At 46.7% G+C, this 18,385-nt stretch overlaps 1 protein-coding gene across 1 annotated transcript in view; it reads right to left on the bottom strand.

Annotated features, from left to right (window-relative positions):
• Positions 1-18,385, bottom strand: part of HYDIN (HYDIN axonemal central pair apparatus protein) — a 148,253-nt gene that overhangs the window by 91,825 nt on the left and 38,043 nt on the right. The window contains exons 9-11 of the mRNA XM_075511037.1: positions 10,166-10,265; positions 5,580-5,698; positions 3,287-3,510 (exon numbers count right to left, since the gene is read on the bottom strand). Coding sequence (XP_075367152.1) covers positions 3,287-3,510; positions 5,580-5,698; positions 10,166-10,265 — 443 coding nt within the window. The remainder of the gene's footprint in view (positions 1-3,286; positions 3,511-5,579; positions 5,699-10,165; positions 10,266-18,385) is intronic.

The following is an 18,385-nucleotide window of genomic DNA, read 5'->3' as shown; positions in this document are numbered from 1 at the left end:
TTTCTGAGAATAAGACAGGTAGCAAATCCCTGCTGATGATGAAGTTCCCTCTCCAAGGACCTCACATAATCAGACCTAACCTCCCAAGCCCTAACAGCTTACTTTGGATGGAGCAAAGGGAGCAGGCACGCTTTCCGTCACAGCACTTGCCAGGAGATGATGGAAAACTACCTCCAAACCAACCACAACTGGGGATCACACTGGGAAACTGCCAAGGATGAGCCTTGCCAGGCAAGTGGGGAAATGACTGCCATTTCTGCTGAGTGCACTGTATCTGTGCTCAAGGAAGTTAAACCTGAATGACTGCCCAGAAGGCTCAGGCAAGGAGCCAACCCAGAGCTCTGCGCACCACAGCTGATAACAGTACAGCTTGCAAGAAAATGGGGGGAAAGGCAGTGTTTTTGGCAACAACTGTGTTTTACAGTAGCATTAAGTAATGCATTTGTGAAGGGAGATCAGGGTCCTTGCAGAGCAGGAAGGACAACACAAGGTGGGAGAAGAACCACTTGAACACTCATTCCCGTTCCTTCCTTTGCAGCCCAGTGTCCCACCAGTCAGCTTGCTTCCATTCAAAAGAACTGGGAGTTTTTCTCCATGGAGGACTAAACCCAGTGCTCAAAACCTCCCGAAGAGGGAGGCTCAGCTTGACGGGGTGGGTGGACATCTTGAAGGACATATTGAAGGACATCTTTGAAAACAAACAGCTTGAGTTGTGGGGCTGGAGAATGAGACATAAGGGCTAGATAGGGATCCTTGAAAAAGGCAAGACAGAAATCAAGGAGGCAGATGCCATCTCAGGGAGGAGTGGACTGCAATGGGAATTACTGCTGAGGGACAGCTGTATGGGAGCAGGTGGGAATGCTGGGGTACCATCAGATGGGCTGCATAGGAGCCACCATCCAGGAAGGAGGAATACAAGGATAGGGAAGAAATAAATAAAAAAGGACAAGCAATCCTCCTTCTCTGAGATGTAAGGTCTGCACTGAGCCCAGGGTGGTGCTGGCAGAACAGGGCAGAGAGTGGCCACAGAGAAGGGGAGGACATGCTGGGCACTGCGAGCCAAGGCATCAGTGGGGATAAAGGACCACTTCATTTGGTTGTGGGGAAGCCAAAAGACAGCTATCCTACTGACAGCTGTTTCCTTCCCCAGAAGCAAGGCCATTGCAGGGCAAAGGCAGTGGGTACTATCCAAGCAATACTGTATTCTACCTGTGATAAGCACATCTTTACAAGCAAAACCTGCCCTTGCTCAAGGAGAAAGCTGCTTATGCAATAACATCCCGTGACCGAGCTGGGGGAGGGACAGAGGAGAATAAGTTATTTGATTGTGAAATGTTCCCTCTTGATTTCCAAAAAAAGCAGCACTTTCCCTCCAAACACAAAGACAACATAATTCTTTCTCTACTGAGGTCAACAGACCTACTCACCACTCTTCTCTTGCAAAGGAATAACCTTATTGTTCTTTTTCGTCCATTTCCCTTACCTCCTTGGTAAAATCAATCGCAGATTCCTTTCATTTCTCTACGACTTTGATCTAGCACCTCCCAACAGCAGTAGCCCAGGAGGCTGGCTGCCGAGAAGGCACAGACAGCCCCAAAGCTCCAGAGCACCCAGCATCAGCTTTCCTGCCTACACCACATTATCCCACCAGCCCATGGTTAAGACCAGGTGGGGACAAGTTCACATGCTGCTGTGGTCCTGAGAAGTGAGCTTTGCCTCTCCTATCATCAGGGGTTTTTTTTCCCCTTCTCCCCTTTGCTTGGTGAGGATTATCGTTTGCAATGGCACCAGCCCATGGGATGATGCCCAAGTCCTTGTGACAGTACTTGCTGCAGAGCTCCCTGTCTCCCGCATCAGCACTTTTCTGGCTTCAGAAAGGAGGTACCGTAGCACTCACTGCACAAGAGCCAGGAAGACAGCTTGTCCCAACACATTAGCATGAGAGATGATGCTGAGGCTGCTGCTACCCATTTCGTATGGATTAACAACAGAGGATTTTAAAAACACAGCTTCTGGCCGCAGAATCACCCAGGCTGGGCCATCTCCAAAGCCCTGTTGGCTTTGCTGCATGTTCAGGTAGGACATCCCAGACCATCTACTGCCCAAAGCTGATACCATCACACCGTCTGCCATGGCCCAAGGGGGAATGAGCTACCTGTAGGAAGGAGTCACTCCAGCTCCTGGGTACCTGGACTGGGCAGCAGGCATCTCCACACCCTTCCTGTACAGCCTCCAGTCAAAATTTTTCCAGCATGGGCAGTCACTTAAAGCCCCAGGGTCCTCACACAGAGATGTCAAAGGGTCACAAAAGGAACCTGTTACTGCCGAATTCTGTACAGTGTCCTGGAAAGCCACAGAGCTCAACCATGAGCTCAACCTGGCTCAACCATGAAGGCAAAGCTGCTTCCCTGAGGAACCCACGACTTTGAAAGTTAAACTGGGTATTGAGAGTGTAGGACGCATGGTCATACGTGGCCAGCAGGTCAAGGGAGGTGATTCTCCCCCTCTACTCCGCTCTGGTGAGACCCCCCCCGGAGTACTGCGTCCAGCTCTGGAGCCCTCAGCACAGGAAAGACATGGACCTGTTGGAGCAGGTCAGAGGAAGGACACAAAAATGATCGGAGAGATGGAACACCTCTCCTATGAGGAAAGGCTGAGAGAAGGTTGGGGTTGTTCAGCCTGGAGAAGAGAAGGCTCCAGGGAGACCTTATTGCGGCCTTCCAATACTTAAAGGGGGCTTACAGATGATGATGATGACAGACTAGATGATGACAGACTTTTTAGTAGGGCCTCTTGCGACAGGGCAAGGGGTAATGGTTTTAAACTAAAAGAGGGCAGATTCAGACTAGATATAAGGAAGAAATTTTTTACAATGAGTGTGGTGAAACACTGGCACAGGTTGCCCAGAGGGGTGGTAGATGCCCCATCCCTGGAAACATTCACGGCCAGGTTAGACAGGGCTCTGAGGTGAAAATGTCGCTGCTCATTGCAGGGGGGTTGGACTAGATGACCTTTAAAGGTCCCTTCCAACCCAAACCATTCTATAATTCTATGATTTCTTCTCGCAGACAATTACACTTCATTTGCTGCTGCAATTGCAAGGTTCAAAGTGGAGTAAAGGTTAAAAAGCCTTGGCTCTTACTGTGGGGATGCTAGGATCAGAGCCAAGACTAAGACCTTAGACAACACCTTTTTTCTCTGCTCCATCATAAAATGAGGTAGGTGGGAGATGATTACCCAGAGATAGCTACAGATGTGCCCATCAAGCTCCTATAACCCTCCTCACCTGACAGTCAAGGTCACAGGCTCAGGGGATCCATTCACACTGAACCTGAATTCTTCCGTGAACTGCCCCAGGATGGTGGAACTGAAGGAGATCTGGATGACTTGGAGCCCGTCCGGCAAGATGATGCCCTGCCGGGGGAGAAAGGTGAAGCAGGAGCCCAGAGCTGTAGCTGGAGGGACCAAACTGAAGAGAGCATCAATGGCTCCTTTGTTAAACAGGATCACCTGCAGCAGCAAGAAAGCAAAATTGAAATACACAAGGAATCTTCTTTTCTTTACAGAAGGCTGATTTGTTTTCTGATTAAACAATTAACATCTGTAAAAGGCAGAAAATGCTGTGTGCTGCTGCTTGGCAGAAGCCAAAGAAAATACAACAGGACAAGTTGTGCCTTTCAGTTTTTTCATGCAAAGCGGTGATAACTTCATATAAACAGAGTCACCCTGGGTTTATTCCACTGATACAGACCAGTCCACTTCAGCTTGCAGTGCAGAGGACCTGCTCTGCATCACCAAGTTGATTCAGACCTGTCTCTAAGAGCAATGAAGAGTGGTTGCAGCATTACTAGTGAATCATCACACAACTGATTCTGCTCCAGATGAATCCAATCCTGCCAAGGGCAGAACACATTCAGCTTCCATTGCAGCCAACAAGTTTATTGCATGTAGAAGACACCTCAGGACAGCACTATAACCAATTTCAGAAGCACTCCCCAACTCTGCTACGGTATATAATTTAGGTTTCTTTTATTTTTTCTTTGATGTGATAGTTTCTTAGTCTTTGCTCAAATAGACATGTCAGGAAAGGATGAGCGTGAGGTGCACAGCAGCTCCATCTATTCCAAATAATTTATCTTTCCTAAATATTCACAGCTACCATCTAAGATTTTACCATTACTAGAATAAACGGGAAATTTAGAATCAAGCCATATTTTGTTGAACACTCGAGAGATCTACTGCCTCGAACAAGTGACACAATCCCACAGCATTTGTTGAGATTCAGCTCTTTTCATGCTGGGCAAGAAATGCCCACATCTGCCTGTGAGTACCAGCATGCTGTCAGTCATGAACAAACCTACCCAGAGCAACGCTGTAAAGTTTCTGATTGCTTCAGGGTGAAACCCTGCCATTTCCATGGACTGGACTATCTGCTTTGGATTTCTTTTCCCTAATTTTGGCCTTGCAAAACCTGTCAGAAAAATTGAGACAGCAGCAGAGAGATGTGCCTTATTTTTTAATTTTGCAGCTGCTGTTGAAAATATTCACTTATTCAAACTCTGCAATGGTAACTTGAAAACTACTCTCTCCTCCCATGCATTTTACACCTTAGTTACAAATTGCACTTAGGGATCCTATGCTGAGCTAAGGTTTACCTCCAGTCTAGCTGCTTAGCACAGCACTAACAGCATCATCTACTTATTCACATTTTCTCAAGTAATGAAAACAATAAATTGATACAGAGAGAATCAATAAAGTATCAGCATTAAAAATGCATAGAGAGCACAATATTTTGGTAAGAAAACACCTTAATGTGTCCTTCCCTGCCACAGTCAAGCTTTTGAAAGTGTCTGGCATGATGTATTGCCTCATTTTCTACCTCTTTCGCTTGCTCTTCTTTTTTTTTTGCAGAAGACCTGACACCATTGGGGGGAAGCGAATATATAGAAAGTTCCTTTACTTCATTTCAAGAAATGCTTTGCTCCTCATAGAGGCAGAGATGCACCAAGTCTGAAGTGTCAGCAAGGGGGAGCACTGCCAATTTCTTTGCTAGGGACAGGTCTGAGCCAGGAGGCTGGACAGCTTTCCTCCGACTCCCAGGAATTGGTAGGATGCACTTAACTGAAAACTGCAATGGACTTGAGTTCAAACACAGTAAATTTGTTCCAGCTGCTTTTTAACAGCCAGAGTACAAAGATGCATTGCATTTAGGGCTGAAACAAAAGCCTCTGAATATTTACCTTTTTGACCCAGCATTGCTTTCATGTGTCAAGGGTTTTGGGTTTTTTGTTTTTGTTTGTTTGTTTTTGGTTTTTTTTTTTTGCATGAAGCCTCCCAGCTGATGTCAAAGGGAGGTTGCCAAAAAGCAGGGATTAGGGCTTCATGAACAACATAGATACCTTTTGGACTCCATCAAAAGCATCCAGGTTCTGTGAAACCCCCCAAATTTGACTATTATGTCAAATATTCCCTGCTCACAGCTGCCTGAGTTGCCAGAAATCCTGCAGGTCCACAAGGCTCACTGCTGCCCCAGGAACCGTCAGGATCCACCCCAGCCCCTGAGAACCCCTAGCGCTCACCTCATAGCTGTGGGCTGATCCAACAAAAACCTTCCCGATGTCCAGCTGGTCAAAGCTGAAGCAGAGCCAGGGCCCTATGCCTTCCCCTTTGACACGCAGGGGCAGCCTGGTCTCTCGGCCTGGGGAGAGATTTCCATTTCAGTACAACAATTCCCTCTGTTGCCCTGGATTTTCCGGCTGCCTCAGTGCTAGTCCGGGCTGGATGGGACCTGCTCTAGATGCTCCAGGAGAAGATACAGGACCCTTCTCTTCCCTCAGGAGATATGCCCTTGGGCTGGTTTCTAATTTAGCAATCAGTCTGCACCCTGAAAAAGTGACACCGAGTTTAAAACTTGATCTCTGAATTTCTTCCCATGCAGTTCGATGAGCTTTGAAATCCATTCAAGTGAAAGCACAAAGCTCAGGAAACAGAACTGAAGATAAAAATCCGCTGTCTATACTGATGCAGTCAGAGATGACAGCACAGGAGCTGAGAAGTACAAGACCAAGCAAGGCAAAGCTCCCTGCTAATGGCGATACACACATCCAAGGGCTGCCTAGAGCAGGCAGAGCATCTCAGCCACCGCCTGTGCCTAACATACAGCTCCGTACCTGCATGCTCCAGGGCTCAACTCCTGCAGCAGCACCTAAATAACACAGGGCTTTATGATCTCCAGGGAGGAGAAGCACTCACTTATTCCCACCATGACACCAAGAGCTCAGCTTTTTGTAAAGACACCTTACCTGAAGCGTGTTGAGCAGTTATGGAAAGCCAGCCTCCTCACTACTGAGATCAGATAAGCCATAAATATACTGCTAATACACACATCCCTTGCTGCAAAGGTAACTGAGACCGCAAGACTTATAGCTAAACTCTAAGATGCTAATTTTCTTCCATAAGTCTGCTAAGTGCTAAGTCCTGCTAAGTGCAGGACCTTTCAGTCTGAAGGCTGTTCTGAACCACTGGAGCAGGCCAAAGTACCTGAATCCTAGCTCAAATTTCAGCTTAGGTCTCCCTGCCATCCCATTCTACTCTGCATGGAAAGCAAGTAGCGCAAGGAGGAAAACAGAGCCTCAAAAGTTGTATATAACCTTTGCTGTAGCTTTTGTGCAAAAATACTCCTCTTGCCTTCAAGCTCCTTTTGTGCAATGCTCACCATTTATTAAAGATTAGGGATTGAAAATTGCTTTTAAAAAAAGTCTTTTGCATAGTTATTCCAAAATGACTTCTTATTACAAAGAGCAGCCTAGGTGTGACAAGACAGGGACTAGATCACAACTTGAAAAAACTGTCCTGGAACAGCTTTTTCAATGATTACTGACTTTGATTTTGCAACCATGGGATGAGGATGTTTGATAATGTCCAAAGCCAGAAAGCAAGAGCTAGGGAGCTTTTGTTGAATTCAACATTTTGTAAGTGGATCCAGCCAAAGCACAGCTGATAGCAGAGATGAGGGTTATGTTTCACAGCTCAGGTATTAATTGGAGGGCTGTGTATTTCTATTCCACAGATATTATAAAAGAGGCAGTACTGGGTGCTCACTGTCAAAAGATTTCTCCACCTTGCATCACGTGTAGCTTAGTTTTCATTAAAATCTCTAGGTCTAAGCCATCAAAGCTCTTAGGAAATGGCAAAGATTTCCAAGGGACAAGTTTTTGTCCATGATCATGCTGAGACATGTCCCATGGCCATCGTGATCGAAAAAATCAGTGGCAGTTCTTCCCCTTCTGCAGTAGGTCCTCATCTTCTCCTGAAGGTCCATGGCAACCATCCTTTCTTCTATCCCTACACTGAACTTGAAACTTTAGGAAATGCCAAAAATTTTGCTCTTCCTCCTTCCAAGTGAACCTCAGAGTGGGTTCTTCCCAAAGGAGAAGGAGCAGACTAAACTACGCGCAGCATTCAGGAGAGCTGAGAGGAAAAAAAGAGAGAGTATGTCCTCCTCTTTGCTAGGGGCTGGGGCTTTCAGGAGATCCAGCCTTTGCCCAAGGCACGGGTATAGCTGGGCTGTGGCCCTGAGATGCTCCCACCATAACATGTCCTGGAGCACACAGACCAAGGGCATGGAGGGGCTACAGCCTCCTTGTCTTCAATCCCAAATCCACACCTGGTACTGTGGAGCGAGAATTTGGATCTCAGCAGGAATAATACCTTGGCATGTCATGCAGGGTGTACAACTGGCATTGCTGCCTTGCTTTCAAATACACAGGGGTGTAGGTGGCCCAACAGCCCAGGACTTTGTTGCCAAAGTCCTTACTTCTGCTGCTTTCTGACACTCAGTTTCTTGTTCACAGAATGTTCCTGTGTTTTGTTACTGTTTTTGAATGTGATTCTCATCTGACCACATCAATAAACAGTTTTACATGATGCAGGACAGTTCTGTCACAAGGTAAGGGAGTGATCATCATTTGGGATTTTGCTTCTCCCTGCAAGAGTGGCTTAGAAAGGGATTTTGCAAGGTGTGATCCAATACAGTTCTGTGTGCAGACAAACCTAAAAATGAATTTTAGGTGTCTGAGCCCCCCACTGCATGCTCCCTTCCAGCACTCAAGAGCCACGGCTTTATTTGCATGAATAACTAAGAAAGTTCATTTTGAGCTTAAATATTTGCTAAGAACAAATTTCAAACCACTTCTTAACTGCCAGCTTTGCAAGTTGCCCAGTGCTGATTAGTTCTGTAAATCACCTGATCCAGAAGCATCTGCTAAGCAGTTTATGGAGGCACCTGCAAAAAAAGTGGAGGCCAGCAAAGCCACTTTCCAGTGGGGCATGAGATCCAGCTGCACAATTCACAGTGCTGCACTGGGGCAAAGCTTCCAAATATTCCCAGCAAGGTGCAGGCACACCATCTGCACATCACACTCCAAAGGGATTTGTGACTGGCATGCAAATGCACGAGGAAGGCAGTCACACTTCTTAGAGGAACCAAGAAGCAAAATTGACTCCCTAGTTAAAGATCGTTGTTTTCTTCTTTAAACTCTTTTTACACCCAGGGACCTTGACTGTGGGACAGTTTCCATTCTGACAATGCAGTGGATCAGCTCTATTTTGTAAGGGATGGGGGGTAGGTGCATCATTTAAATGACCTCCTAGAGGTCGTCTTCCAAGGAGCCAGTGGAAGAGTTAAGCTCTCCTGAGGGCCCATCAGGGTCTTTCAAGAGCAGGATCCTCTTTCTAAACACAGATCATTTGCCCAGCTCTGTTTCCTATAACTCCCAGACCCTCTCAAGAGTTGCATGCAAGTAGTTTCCCTATTTCTCTGCAACAAAAAAGCTTTCCTGGAACAAGCCCTGGAGATCCCTGCAGCAAAGTGATGGACGCCCCCATCACCAAAGCAAGAATCCCACAGCCAGGAGCACAGCAGTGAGCGAGGAGTCCCTTGGGAGCAACTTTTTAAATCAATCCTTCCACAGCTCTAACAACTGCAGCTGGTGGGCAGGAAGACAGTTTGTTAACACAAACCCTGTGTAATTACTGTAGGTGGCATTTGCCAAGTAAACCCTATGCAATTACTGTATAAATAAAAAGCTGTTTCATGACATTTGTATCTGTCAGCTTGGAGCCATAAGGAAAGCAACAAAGCAGCTGGGATAGTGATTTCAGCACCCTCCAGAACAGGAGCCTGGCTGCTGGAGGACCACGGGTCTTGCACCTCTTCCTCTTAGATGGGGAAAACCATAATGTTCCCTGGATGGAAATCTGACAGCTATGTCCCACTCTTGAAAAACACCTTAAGCAGCACCTTGCTGAGATGCAGAGGAAGGACAAGGTAATCCGAACCACGCAGCTTGCTGCAAGCATTCCCAGCCCCATGCTAGCACAGCAAAGCGATCACCTCTGTAAGGGCAAAGATGGTATGACTTGGGTGGGTCAACGATAATTGCTCCCAGAAGAAGATTTGACAGCACTTCTGTAAGACAGGATGAGCATAAAGCTTATCTACCAGACTGCTCAGACTCTGATCTCCAGGGAGGGTGTTCACCCTGCTGAGTACAGCAAGCCCTGTGCAGCGCTACCCATATGCACCATAGACTAGGAGCCCCTGGGTGACAATTCCCACATAGGGAGAGAAGCACATGCTGGCCAGAGGTGGTCTTTTCGCAGACACCCCATACTCAGGAGGGCTCAGCCACCTAAGGTCTGGCAGCATCTGGGTAGCGGGAGGTGATCCAGGGTCTGGGAGCATATTTGGAACTCGGCTGGTACTGCCTCAGGAGTCTGATGATGCAACCATGTAATAAAGACTCATCTTGGAGGTAAATGGTCTATAGGGGCTTAGTGCTCATCCACTAAAGCTATTCTGCTGTGCAGCTCTTTGGTCTTTACAGACACCTCACAGCAGAGCAAATATTGGCAAACCCATGGCACGAAAACTTATCCCTTCACTGCCTTGGTTGTTCTGGGATCAGTGATCCAAGCTTGTAGCCAGGCATCCTGAGGGCTGGCCTTGGACAGGAGACCACCTGGAAACCACAGGGACAGTGGGCATGTGCCAGCACTGCCCTGCTGACCACTGACCCTTCCTAGCAATTACACAAGAGTGGGCTGGTTCTATTTGTGCCTCGCCTTCACTATGGGTAACGGAAGCAGAAGAAAGGAGCTGTACCTGAGATGTCGCAGTAGACCGTTTGTTGATAGACTCTGGCTTCTCGGGGTTTAAAGATCACATTAATTTCAGCTGAAGAATTTGGCCAGACATCTCCCTCCTAAAACAGAAGCAGACAGCAAACCATTTATCTCTAAATGTTACATTTCTTGTTTTCAGCCACAGCCCTCTAGCCTATATTTAGAGCATCAATGAAGAACTAGGAGCAAGTAACACTTAACAAAATTTGTAAGAGTTTGGAAGCAGCTGCAAAAAATCTTTCTAAGTCCCTTACCTTTACTGGCACCTGATAGAGGCATTTTGTTAAATTAGAACTATAATGAAGCAACCAAACTGGCTCACACTCCAGCAAATCAAGCAGGATTTCTTCAGAGGTACCAGCCGGTCTAAGGAAAAGTTACCTCTCTCCTGCAAACTTTCCTGTATATCCCTGTACCACTATGGCTACATGAACACTTCTGCTCAGATCAGAAGAGATTTAGAAAAATCAAATGGATTTTTTCATTCTTAGTTACAAAGATGCTGCCTCTTATACCCTTCACCTGTACATGTATTTAAGTATATAATGTACTCCGGTGAGTCGGGGCACTCAGCACCTAGCAGAACAAGCCCTCCTGCCTGGGGATCAATGAAGAACAGACTCCTTGTTGATGGCTGCTTCTGCCCTGTGCCGTGAGCAGTCAGCCAGCACGTAGGTTACAAAAGATCTGAGAATGAAGTTGAGAGTTGGATGTGTCCTATTTATCTCTGCAAGGTGCATACACTCCTGTTTCCTGAACACAGGCTCAAACAAGAAGAGATGGGATTTGTTCACAGCTCCACACCTCTTTCAACCAAAAATCAAGTAAAATAGCTCTTTTCCTTGTCATGCTCAGAGATTCAAGTCTGGGCCATGCTACCAGTGCTTCTGCAACTGTCTGCTGCTTCCTTGGGGTCCTTCTCTCTCTGCTTCTCTCCCAAAGAGTCCTGGCACTGGCGCTCAGTCCCAGGGAGCCCTATCGCTCATTTTTGGAGGCATCCCTGGTTTGTAAAGGCTCTTACTCGCTTCTTGCAACTGGTTTAAACAAAGGCACCACTTACATCCCCTCAACCCCTACCATTACAAATGCGTCTCTGTGCATTTGTTGACATAAATATATGCATGTCTGACAACTGTAATAGTACTCTACAAGGAATGAAAATTTAGCTTATAGAAGGAGACAAAAAGAACAGTTATTTTTCTGTCAACAAAGTGAGGCTTTGATTCTGCTTGCAGCTGGGTATTCTCAGTACTTTGTCCAGAAGAGTCTTGAACTGACTGGAGCCTCCGGCACTCCTGCAGCATAAATATTAAATAACTCTAATACTTCCCATCGACTTAGCGCTTATAGCTCAAAGGACAGTCCCCACAAAAATTAAAGAGCTATGACATGGTGACTTATTAGGCTGCAGCTGCAAATGATTCCCTAATGCACAGGCTGCTCAGAGTCAACAGAACAGAGGGAAGAACAGGCAGAGAAAACTGTTTAGAACACCAACAAACCAACACCATGACAATAATAAGAAAAGGGAAGTCTGAAAGCATAAAATCACTTGGATTCCTCTCAAAACCTAGAGCAAACACATTTGCCAGATCAAATGTACTTTGTGTTTCTATCCAGCAAGCAACTGGATGAAGATGAAACCTTATTATATGACAACAGACTTGCTTGAGGAAGCAAACTGGGGACATCAGACTGCAACCCACAGTCAGCGTGCCAGATACCAGAGCCTTTGGGTCCCATAGGGATGCTGCATGGACTGAGCATCCACAGAGTTATCTTGGATCTGCAGGAATAAAAGCATTCAGGGTGCTCCAAACAACATAAGCTCTGCTACGACGCCTGGAGCTTGCCTAAGCCAAGCCAGTAAGGATAAAAAAAACACTCGGATGATAGATTTCCGTGGCTTGGCTAATTAGAGTCTAATAACTCACCAGTGCTCATCACCCAGCTGCTCGCTGTGTGTTTAACAGACTGAATTCAGTGGTTTCACCCTGGGCAGACCATCCCTGGGTAGGGGGGAATGCACTAGGCAGCTGCTTGCATTTGCTTCAAGCCCAACGGCTGTAGCTGAACACACATCTCGGCTCACCAGCATTCTGCGCTTCTCCTTAAAGGGTGCTGCATAGGATGAGCTGCCCAGCAGTACCGTTTGATCCTCTAGCTGCTGTGATCCTCTGCCCAGAGAGCTGCAGAGACCCCTCGTTCAGTTCCTGCACGGCAAACGGTGCCTTGCCAGCCTTACCGGCACCATCAGCCATGCAAACACTCACTGCTGCTATGCTGAGAGCGGTGGTGATGCTTGAGGTCTTCATCTTATAGAGGGGCATAAACCAGGGGAGAATAGCGCATCCTTAGCCTTAAAAGCAAAACACAGGGGTGCAGTACAAGGGAGGGGAGCTCAGCAACAAGTGGGAGTGAAAAGACCCCAATTTCAGAACAGCCACCCAGATCACTCCAAGGAAAAGTCTCCATTTGCTCTGTAGAGTCCCACGTGCCAGAAAGCAAACTGGGGAGAAGGTATTTGAATGAGACAGGGCAGGGCCAACGAGGCTGAGGGTGAAAACTGATGCCAGGATTTGACAGTAGTACTGCAATCAGACTTATGAGGGCTGTGCACAGCCGGATTACCAGGGGCACACAGCTTAGAGTTTGTGCTGGCTGTAAGACAGACAATACCTACCACAAACTGAGCATTCTATTTGCTGGGACTGTGTTATTTCTTATAAAACTTTGGGAGCTATCTAAAAAAGCAGAGTGAGATTTTTTTATCATGTCATCATTCAATGCAACACTGGCTGCTCTAAAGCAGAGTTCATACAAACAAGAATGAGGTCTCATAGAGCCAAATCAATCCTGGGAAACTCAGAGAGTACCCCTCCTTCCACTGAGACCAGAAAACAAACTTCTTTGAGCCTAATGCAGCAGTATTAGTCTTTCAGGTCAATTATCTAACAAAGTACTGTTTTGCTGCTCTCTTCTGCTGGATTGCAGGCTGATGGTACTCACTGGTCTATTTTATGTGCCGCAATAAGATACGTTGGCCCTGTGGACACTTTGGGGTAGTTTGGTTATTACTCAGAGGTTGACAGAAGCAATACATCTCCCACTAATGGACGCAAGTGTAACACAACTCATAAGCAAAAATGAAGCTAAGCAGGAAAGGAAGAAAGTTAAAAAGAACCATTGGCCTGATGAGTATGTATCTGCTAACAACAGTGCGCTTTTGTAGCTGAGTGAGTTTAGCTGACTTTGGGATTTGATGAACTCCAAGGCCAGCACATCTGTGACAGAAATATAACCAACACCGTGATCTTACCCCACTATTTTGGAGCAGAGTGACAGCAATATATCACGGAGGCAGGGATAGGAACAGACCTGACAGGGCAGGGAACCTAGGAAGGTGGTGCAGAGCCAAAAGGCTGGGACAAGAGTGGGAGATGGTTCAGAAACAGCACATGCTTGATGCTCACGACAGCTCTGTCTTGCTACGAGCTGGACCCACATCGACTGTTCTGATCTGGTCACTGCCAATTGAGCTTTGGGTGAACAGACCTAGGGTAGCAAACTTACCTGTTCCCCCACTAAGCTCTGGCAGTCAGACAGACTGATACTCTGCATGCCTGAGCTCCTAATGTGACTTGCACAGCAATGATCCCGACTGCAGCGGTGAATACGCACAGGGAAACATTGTGACTACAACAAGGAGGAGATAATAGAAAAAGAACTTCATAAAAAAAAATATTTCAGTAAATTCCACTTTCCCATTTTACAGAAACGGAGGCACAGCAAGGCTTTCAGCCACCGCAGAGTCCATCCAGGCTACTGTGGTACTTCCAAAGCTCCTCTCAGGGCAGCAAAAACCTTCCAGGAGCTCCTCTGGCAGAGCAGCACCATCAGCCTCAGTTTCTCCAAGGAGGTCCCAACATACAGAAGGAATAAGGGCTGAATCTTCAAGGCCTGAATGCCCTCAGGTGTTCAGGAGATATGTGGGAGTATTCACACTATATAAACTTTATATATCTAACTTGTATCATCTACAGGGAGCCTTGGGCTACAAAGCCTACATCCCCTTGAATACAGAAGCTGAACTGCCCAGGTTCTTCCGCCAACCTACAACGCCTGACTTTTGTGTCAAAGGCAGGCAGTGAGGATACCCCTCCTCCCCAGAGTAATGTAAAAACCTTTGATAGTCCTCACACCACACCAGTGGTGTACTAGCCCTAGGACTGCATGGCTACATGCTATCTCATAGTCCACAGAGCAGTCTCTGTACAGGCCCTGGGCTCTCTGCAGACACTGAGCTCAATACCAAGAGCTGCCCCTCAGAGGAATCCCTTCTGGTCTTTGCGGCTTTGCATTAACCTTGTTTGGGATAACAATGCCCACACTTTTCCTGTTCTCAGGGGATACTGCCTCTTGCCACAAAACTGCCTTGTGCAATATCAAGTCCACTTCAATACCCTTTCTCTCTCTCCACCATGGGACCTGTTCCCATTCAACTGTTGTCCCCACCTAACCACTGCCCCCAGTAGCCCATACACATCTGTAATAGGCACCAGGTAGCTGGACCCTGGCAGAGCCTGCAGTGATACCCTGCCTCCCGCTGGGTTCCAGGGTTTGCATCCAGAAGAACATCTCAGATCAGCTCCTGGAGAGAAAACTGTGCCTGCCTTCATCTTTGCAGGTAAAATTTGGAAACCAGCTCACAAATGAAGGCAAGGCCCTGTCAAAGAGCTGGCTACCCCAGCCGGGACTCACTGTCCAAGGCTCCGTCTGCTTAAGGACAAGTGGGCACAGAAGGCAGGAGAGCAATATCAGGGCTTTGCAATCTGCTCTGGCCGCCTGCTGGTCTCCATGTGGGATATGAGATATTGCTCACAACACAGAAAGCCCTAGTTGTCCTGGCCTCCTCCCATTCCTGCATCACTGTTGCTATCAGAAGGGGAACTGGAGCTGGGTCAGTGCCTGCATGGCATTTGTCTGACACTAGAATTTGATCCTGACCCAAGATAACCCAAACTGAACATCAAAACAGTGAACTTCCACTGCACCAAAAGAATACAGCTTCAGCAAGAACCTGGGAGAACACTGCAAGTGTACATCTCCCAACAGCGAGGGAGTGGAAAGGAGTCCCTGCAGGCATTATTCAGAGTGGCTGAGCTCCTGGTGGGATGATTTGCTCAATACCGCCAAGATCACAGTGATTGCCGCAATGTTGCTGGGATCTCTCTGTACACTGTGTAATTAACCAGTGCGGGAGGGAGCCTAGAGCTTTGGGCAGATGTCATTTCTTCTTTTACAACCTAAACAGATGAGGGTGCAGCACACAAAGCCCCCTTGCCAGGAATGACATCCTGCCATGCTCCAGGAAACCACTCAGTGATGCACCAAGATCCTGACAAGGGACGTATCTCCCTACATCTGAGGAGCTGCTGGATCCCAAGGAACAGTCAGATGAGACTCCTCTAAGGCACCAGAGGAAACAAGCCTACAGACTAGCAATAAAACCCATCATTTTATATGCATCAGCACAGCTCTCTGGAACAATCCTAATGCAGCATTATTACTAGAGCCTTGCACTCATATCCTCACTCCCAAGAAAACCTGCACCAGCAGTTGACAGACTCAAGTCTCTTGAGCTCCTGATATGAAATCACTATTCTGCAGGATTCAATGTATTTGCACACAAACTTTTGGCAGTACGTCCACAGATAGCTTCCCTGTATTGTCAGTGAAGCTATAAGCCAGACCATTTGACTCCAAAGGTGGAGGGCAAGAAGAAATAATCAGTTACACTTTATTCTACTACTCCATGACTAAAACAAATTATTTAAAGAAATAACTATTCTGGGAAATTTCTGTCATTTCTCCCTTCATTACTGCTGTACATCAGACTATAAAACTAGAAAATATTGTGAGTTATTTCTCCTGGGAAATTAAAATAAGTTGTTGAAGAGGTTCCTCACATTCCTGCCACCCTACAGGGAAAAAAGAACTGCTGGTTAAAAGGATATGCTTCATTACCCACCCTTGCAGGCTACTGCTACATGCGTATGAGCCACAGGACACCTCAGGAGCAGCGGTCTGCCTGGGCTAGCATGTTCTCTATAGGATAGCAGTTGAGTCAGAGCATGGAAAATTACCATGGATGCTAACCAGGACAGAAATAAAACTATGCAGTGCTGTGAACATAATATTGCAACACTTCTGGCTTAATGTCCGCCTCAGACAGGCTGCAACTGGCAGGTGGCATAAAATACTGATGGTGGATGTATGACGATACAGCACAAGAACTCCAGTTGCTGTACCCTGGCTTTGCTACAGCGTAAAGCAACATGATACAGGAGGGGATGGCACACCATGACTCACAGCTACAGAAGTGATCTCTATGCAAGAGCCCAACTGTAAACACATGCAGATCCTATTTTCCCTCCCTCTGCCCCTAAATAGTAAGAATCTACTAGATATCCACCAGCCTGAATAAGAAAAAGCCGGTCTTGAAAAGTTGGGCACCACCAACTGTTGGCCAAATCCCCTACTTTGTTTTGCAGAGGGGTAAGGTGATCCATGGAAAGGAAATCACTGCTCAAAGCAGACATAAAGCCAAAGACAGAGCCAGCAACAGAAGTACTGAAATGACACCCAAAGTGCATCCTGCTAGTTCGGGGCACTTTGGAGAAAGGCAGTGCCAAAGCTAACACCTGCCTCTCTCCTTAAATAACTGAACCCACAGCGAGCTGTAGGACAGACCATAGCTCCCACTGGAGATGGCGCCTTCTGCCAAAAACTGAAGTGCTCTGTAGTAACCTCTCATTTGGATGGGGACCAGCTTGGTTCCCCAGCTGAGGTGGAGATTTGCAGGAACAAACAATGCTGTTACCTCCTAGCCCAACCTCTGGATCAACAACAGTAGCAGTTTCATAACATGGACATCTTGAAGACCACCTCCATCGGCTCAGAGTTAACACATGGCACTGAGGAGTCACTAACAGGCAATGACAGGACAGGGATGATTTGTCAAGGTCAGTGCAATGGTAACAAATCCTTGTCTTCCCTTTCCTCTGGTTTCCATTTCCAAGGAGTCAGCTCCCACGTGTCTGCAATGTGACTTACAGCTAAGCTGTGGTGGGGAGGATGCAGCAAAAAGCAAGGACTTTGTCCTTTGGTAGCCACCTGGGCTTCTATCACAGCTGCTTCTGCTGACATATCATGTGTATTTGCAAATATAAATTAAACCAAATTTGAGATGCGCTCAGAAAGTCAGAGTTGCATAACAGCTTGTTTCCCACGGGCTTGGACGGCGGCTCAAAATGTTCATGGTCACATGGTAATTCCAAAATCACTGCCACCTCTTTTTTGTTATTATTTTCAGAGAGTTAACACTATACAGTCTGAAGTGACCTGCTGCAGCTTCTATGGATAGCAACACCTGAAAAAAATGGCAGCTAATGGTCCACTTACACAGCAAGGCTTCTGCACAAACCCTGCAAAGCCACTCTGCCCAGAAAGCGTTTCCAAGACTACTATCCCTCCATCAGCTTCCTAACCTCTGGAAGCAATTGCTTCCTCCGGTCACTTGTTACAAGGGTTTGATTATTTCTATAAGGTGCCCTTGGACAACACAGGTGATAGGTAGGAAGAGAGCAGCCGCTTTTGGCCAGAAGGTCTGTGAGGCAGCAGGGTCCCAGCTTTGGAGGGCCTCTCCAGCAGATTTACATGGCAGTGCAAGAAGGGTCTCTATCACAGCTAAAGGTTATGGGGCCATCACCGGAGAGAAGGATATGGAAGTCAGTGGCAGTGGATTTTTAGATTATACATTTGATAAAGACGAAAAAATACTTACTATAATTTGATCCATATGTCAGGGGGAGAAGAAAGACATGAGCACAAGTCTGAATGTGAAACTGATTGTTCCATAAATAATGGAATTAATGGAAATCAAAAGATTGATAATGCTGGCCAAGACAGAAGGGGAGAGACTCATGTAGTGGCACACTTATATTCAGTCCTGGAGCAAACTGTGTAACATTAACATAGCCGTTCAGGAAAGGTTTCCACTCAAGACTTGAGGCCAGGCTACACTTCATGTTCATACATCATTACATGGAGTACCAGGACTCAATACTGTGGGCAGTCAGACTTCTGGACCTCACTTTAATGCAATTCAGGAGCTCAAGGGCAGGTTAAGCTAGTTGTG

This window comes from Mycteria americana, chromosome 8, assembly GCF_035582795.1.
Source record: "Mycteria americana isolate JAX WOST 10 ecotype Jacksonville Zoo and Gardens chromosome 8, USCA_MyAme_1.0, whole genome shotgun sequence".
In the NCBI taxonomy this organism is placed as follows: domain Eukaryota; kingdom Metazoa; phylum Chordata; class Aves; order Ciconiiformes; family Ciconiidae; genus Mycteria; species Mycteria americana.
Note: the sequence above shows the minus strand (reverse complement) of the source record. Positions and strands in the feature narration are given on the sequence as shown.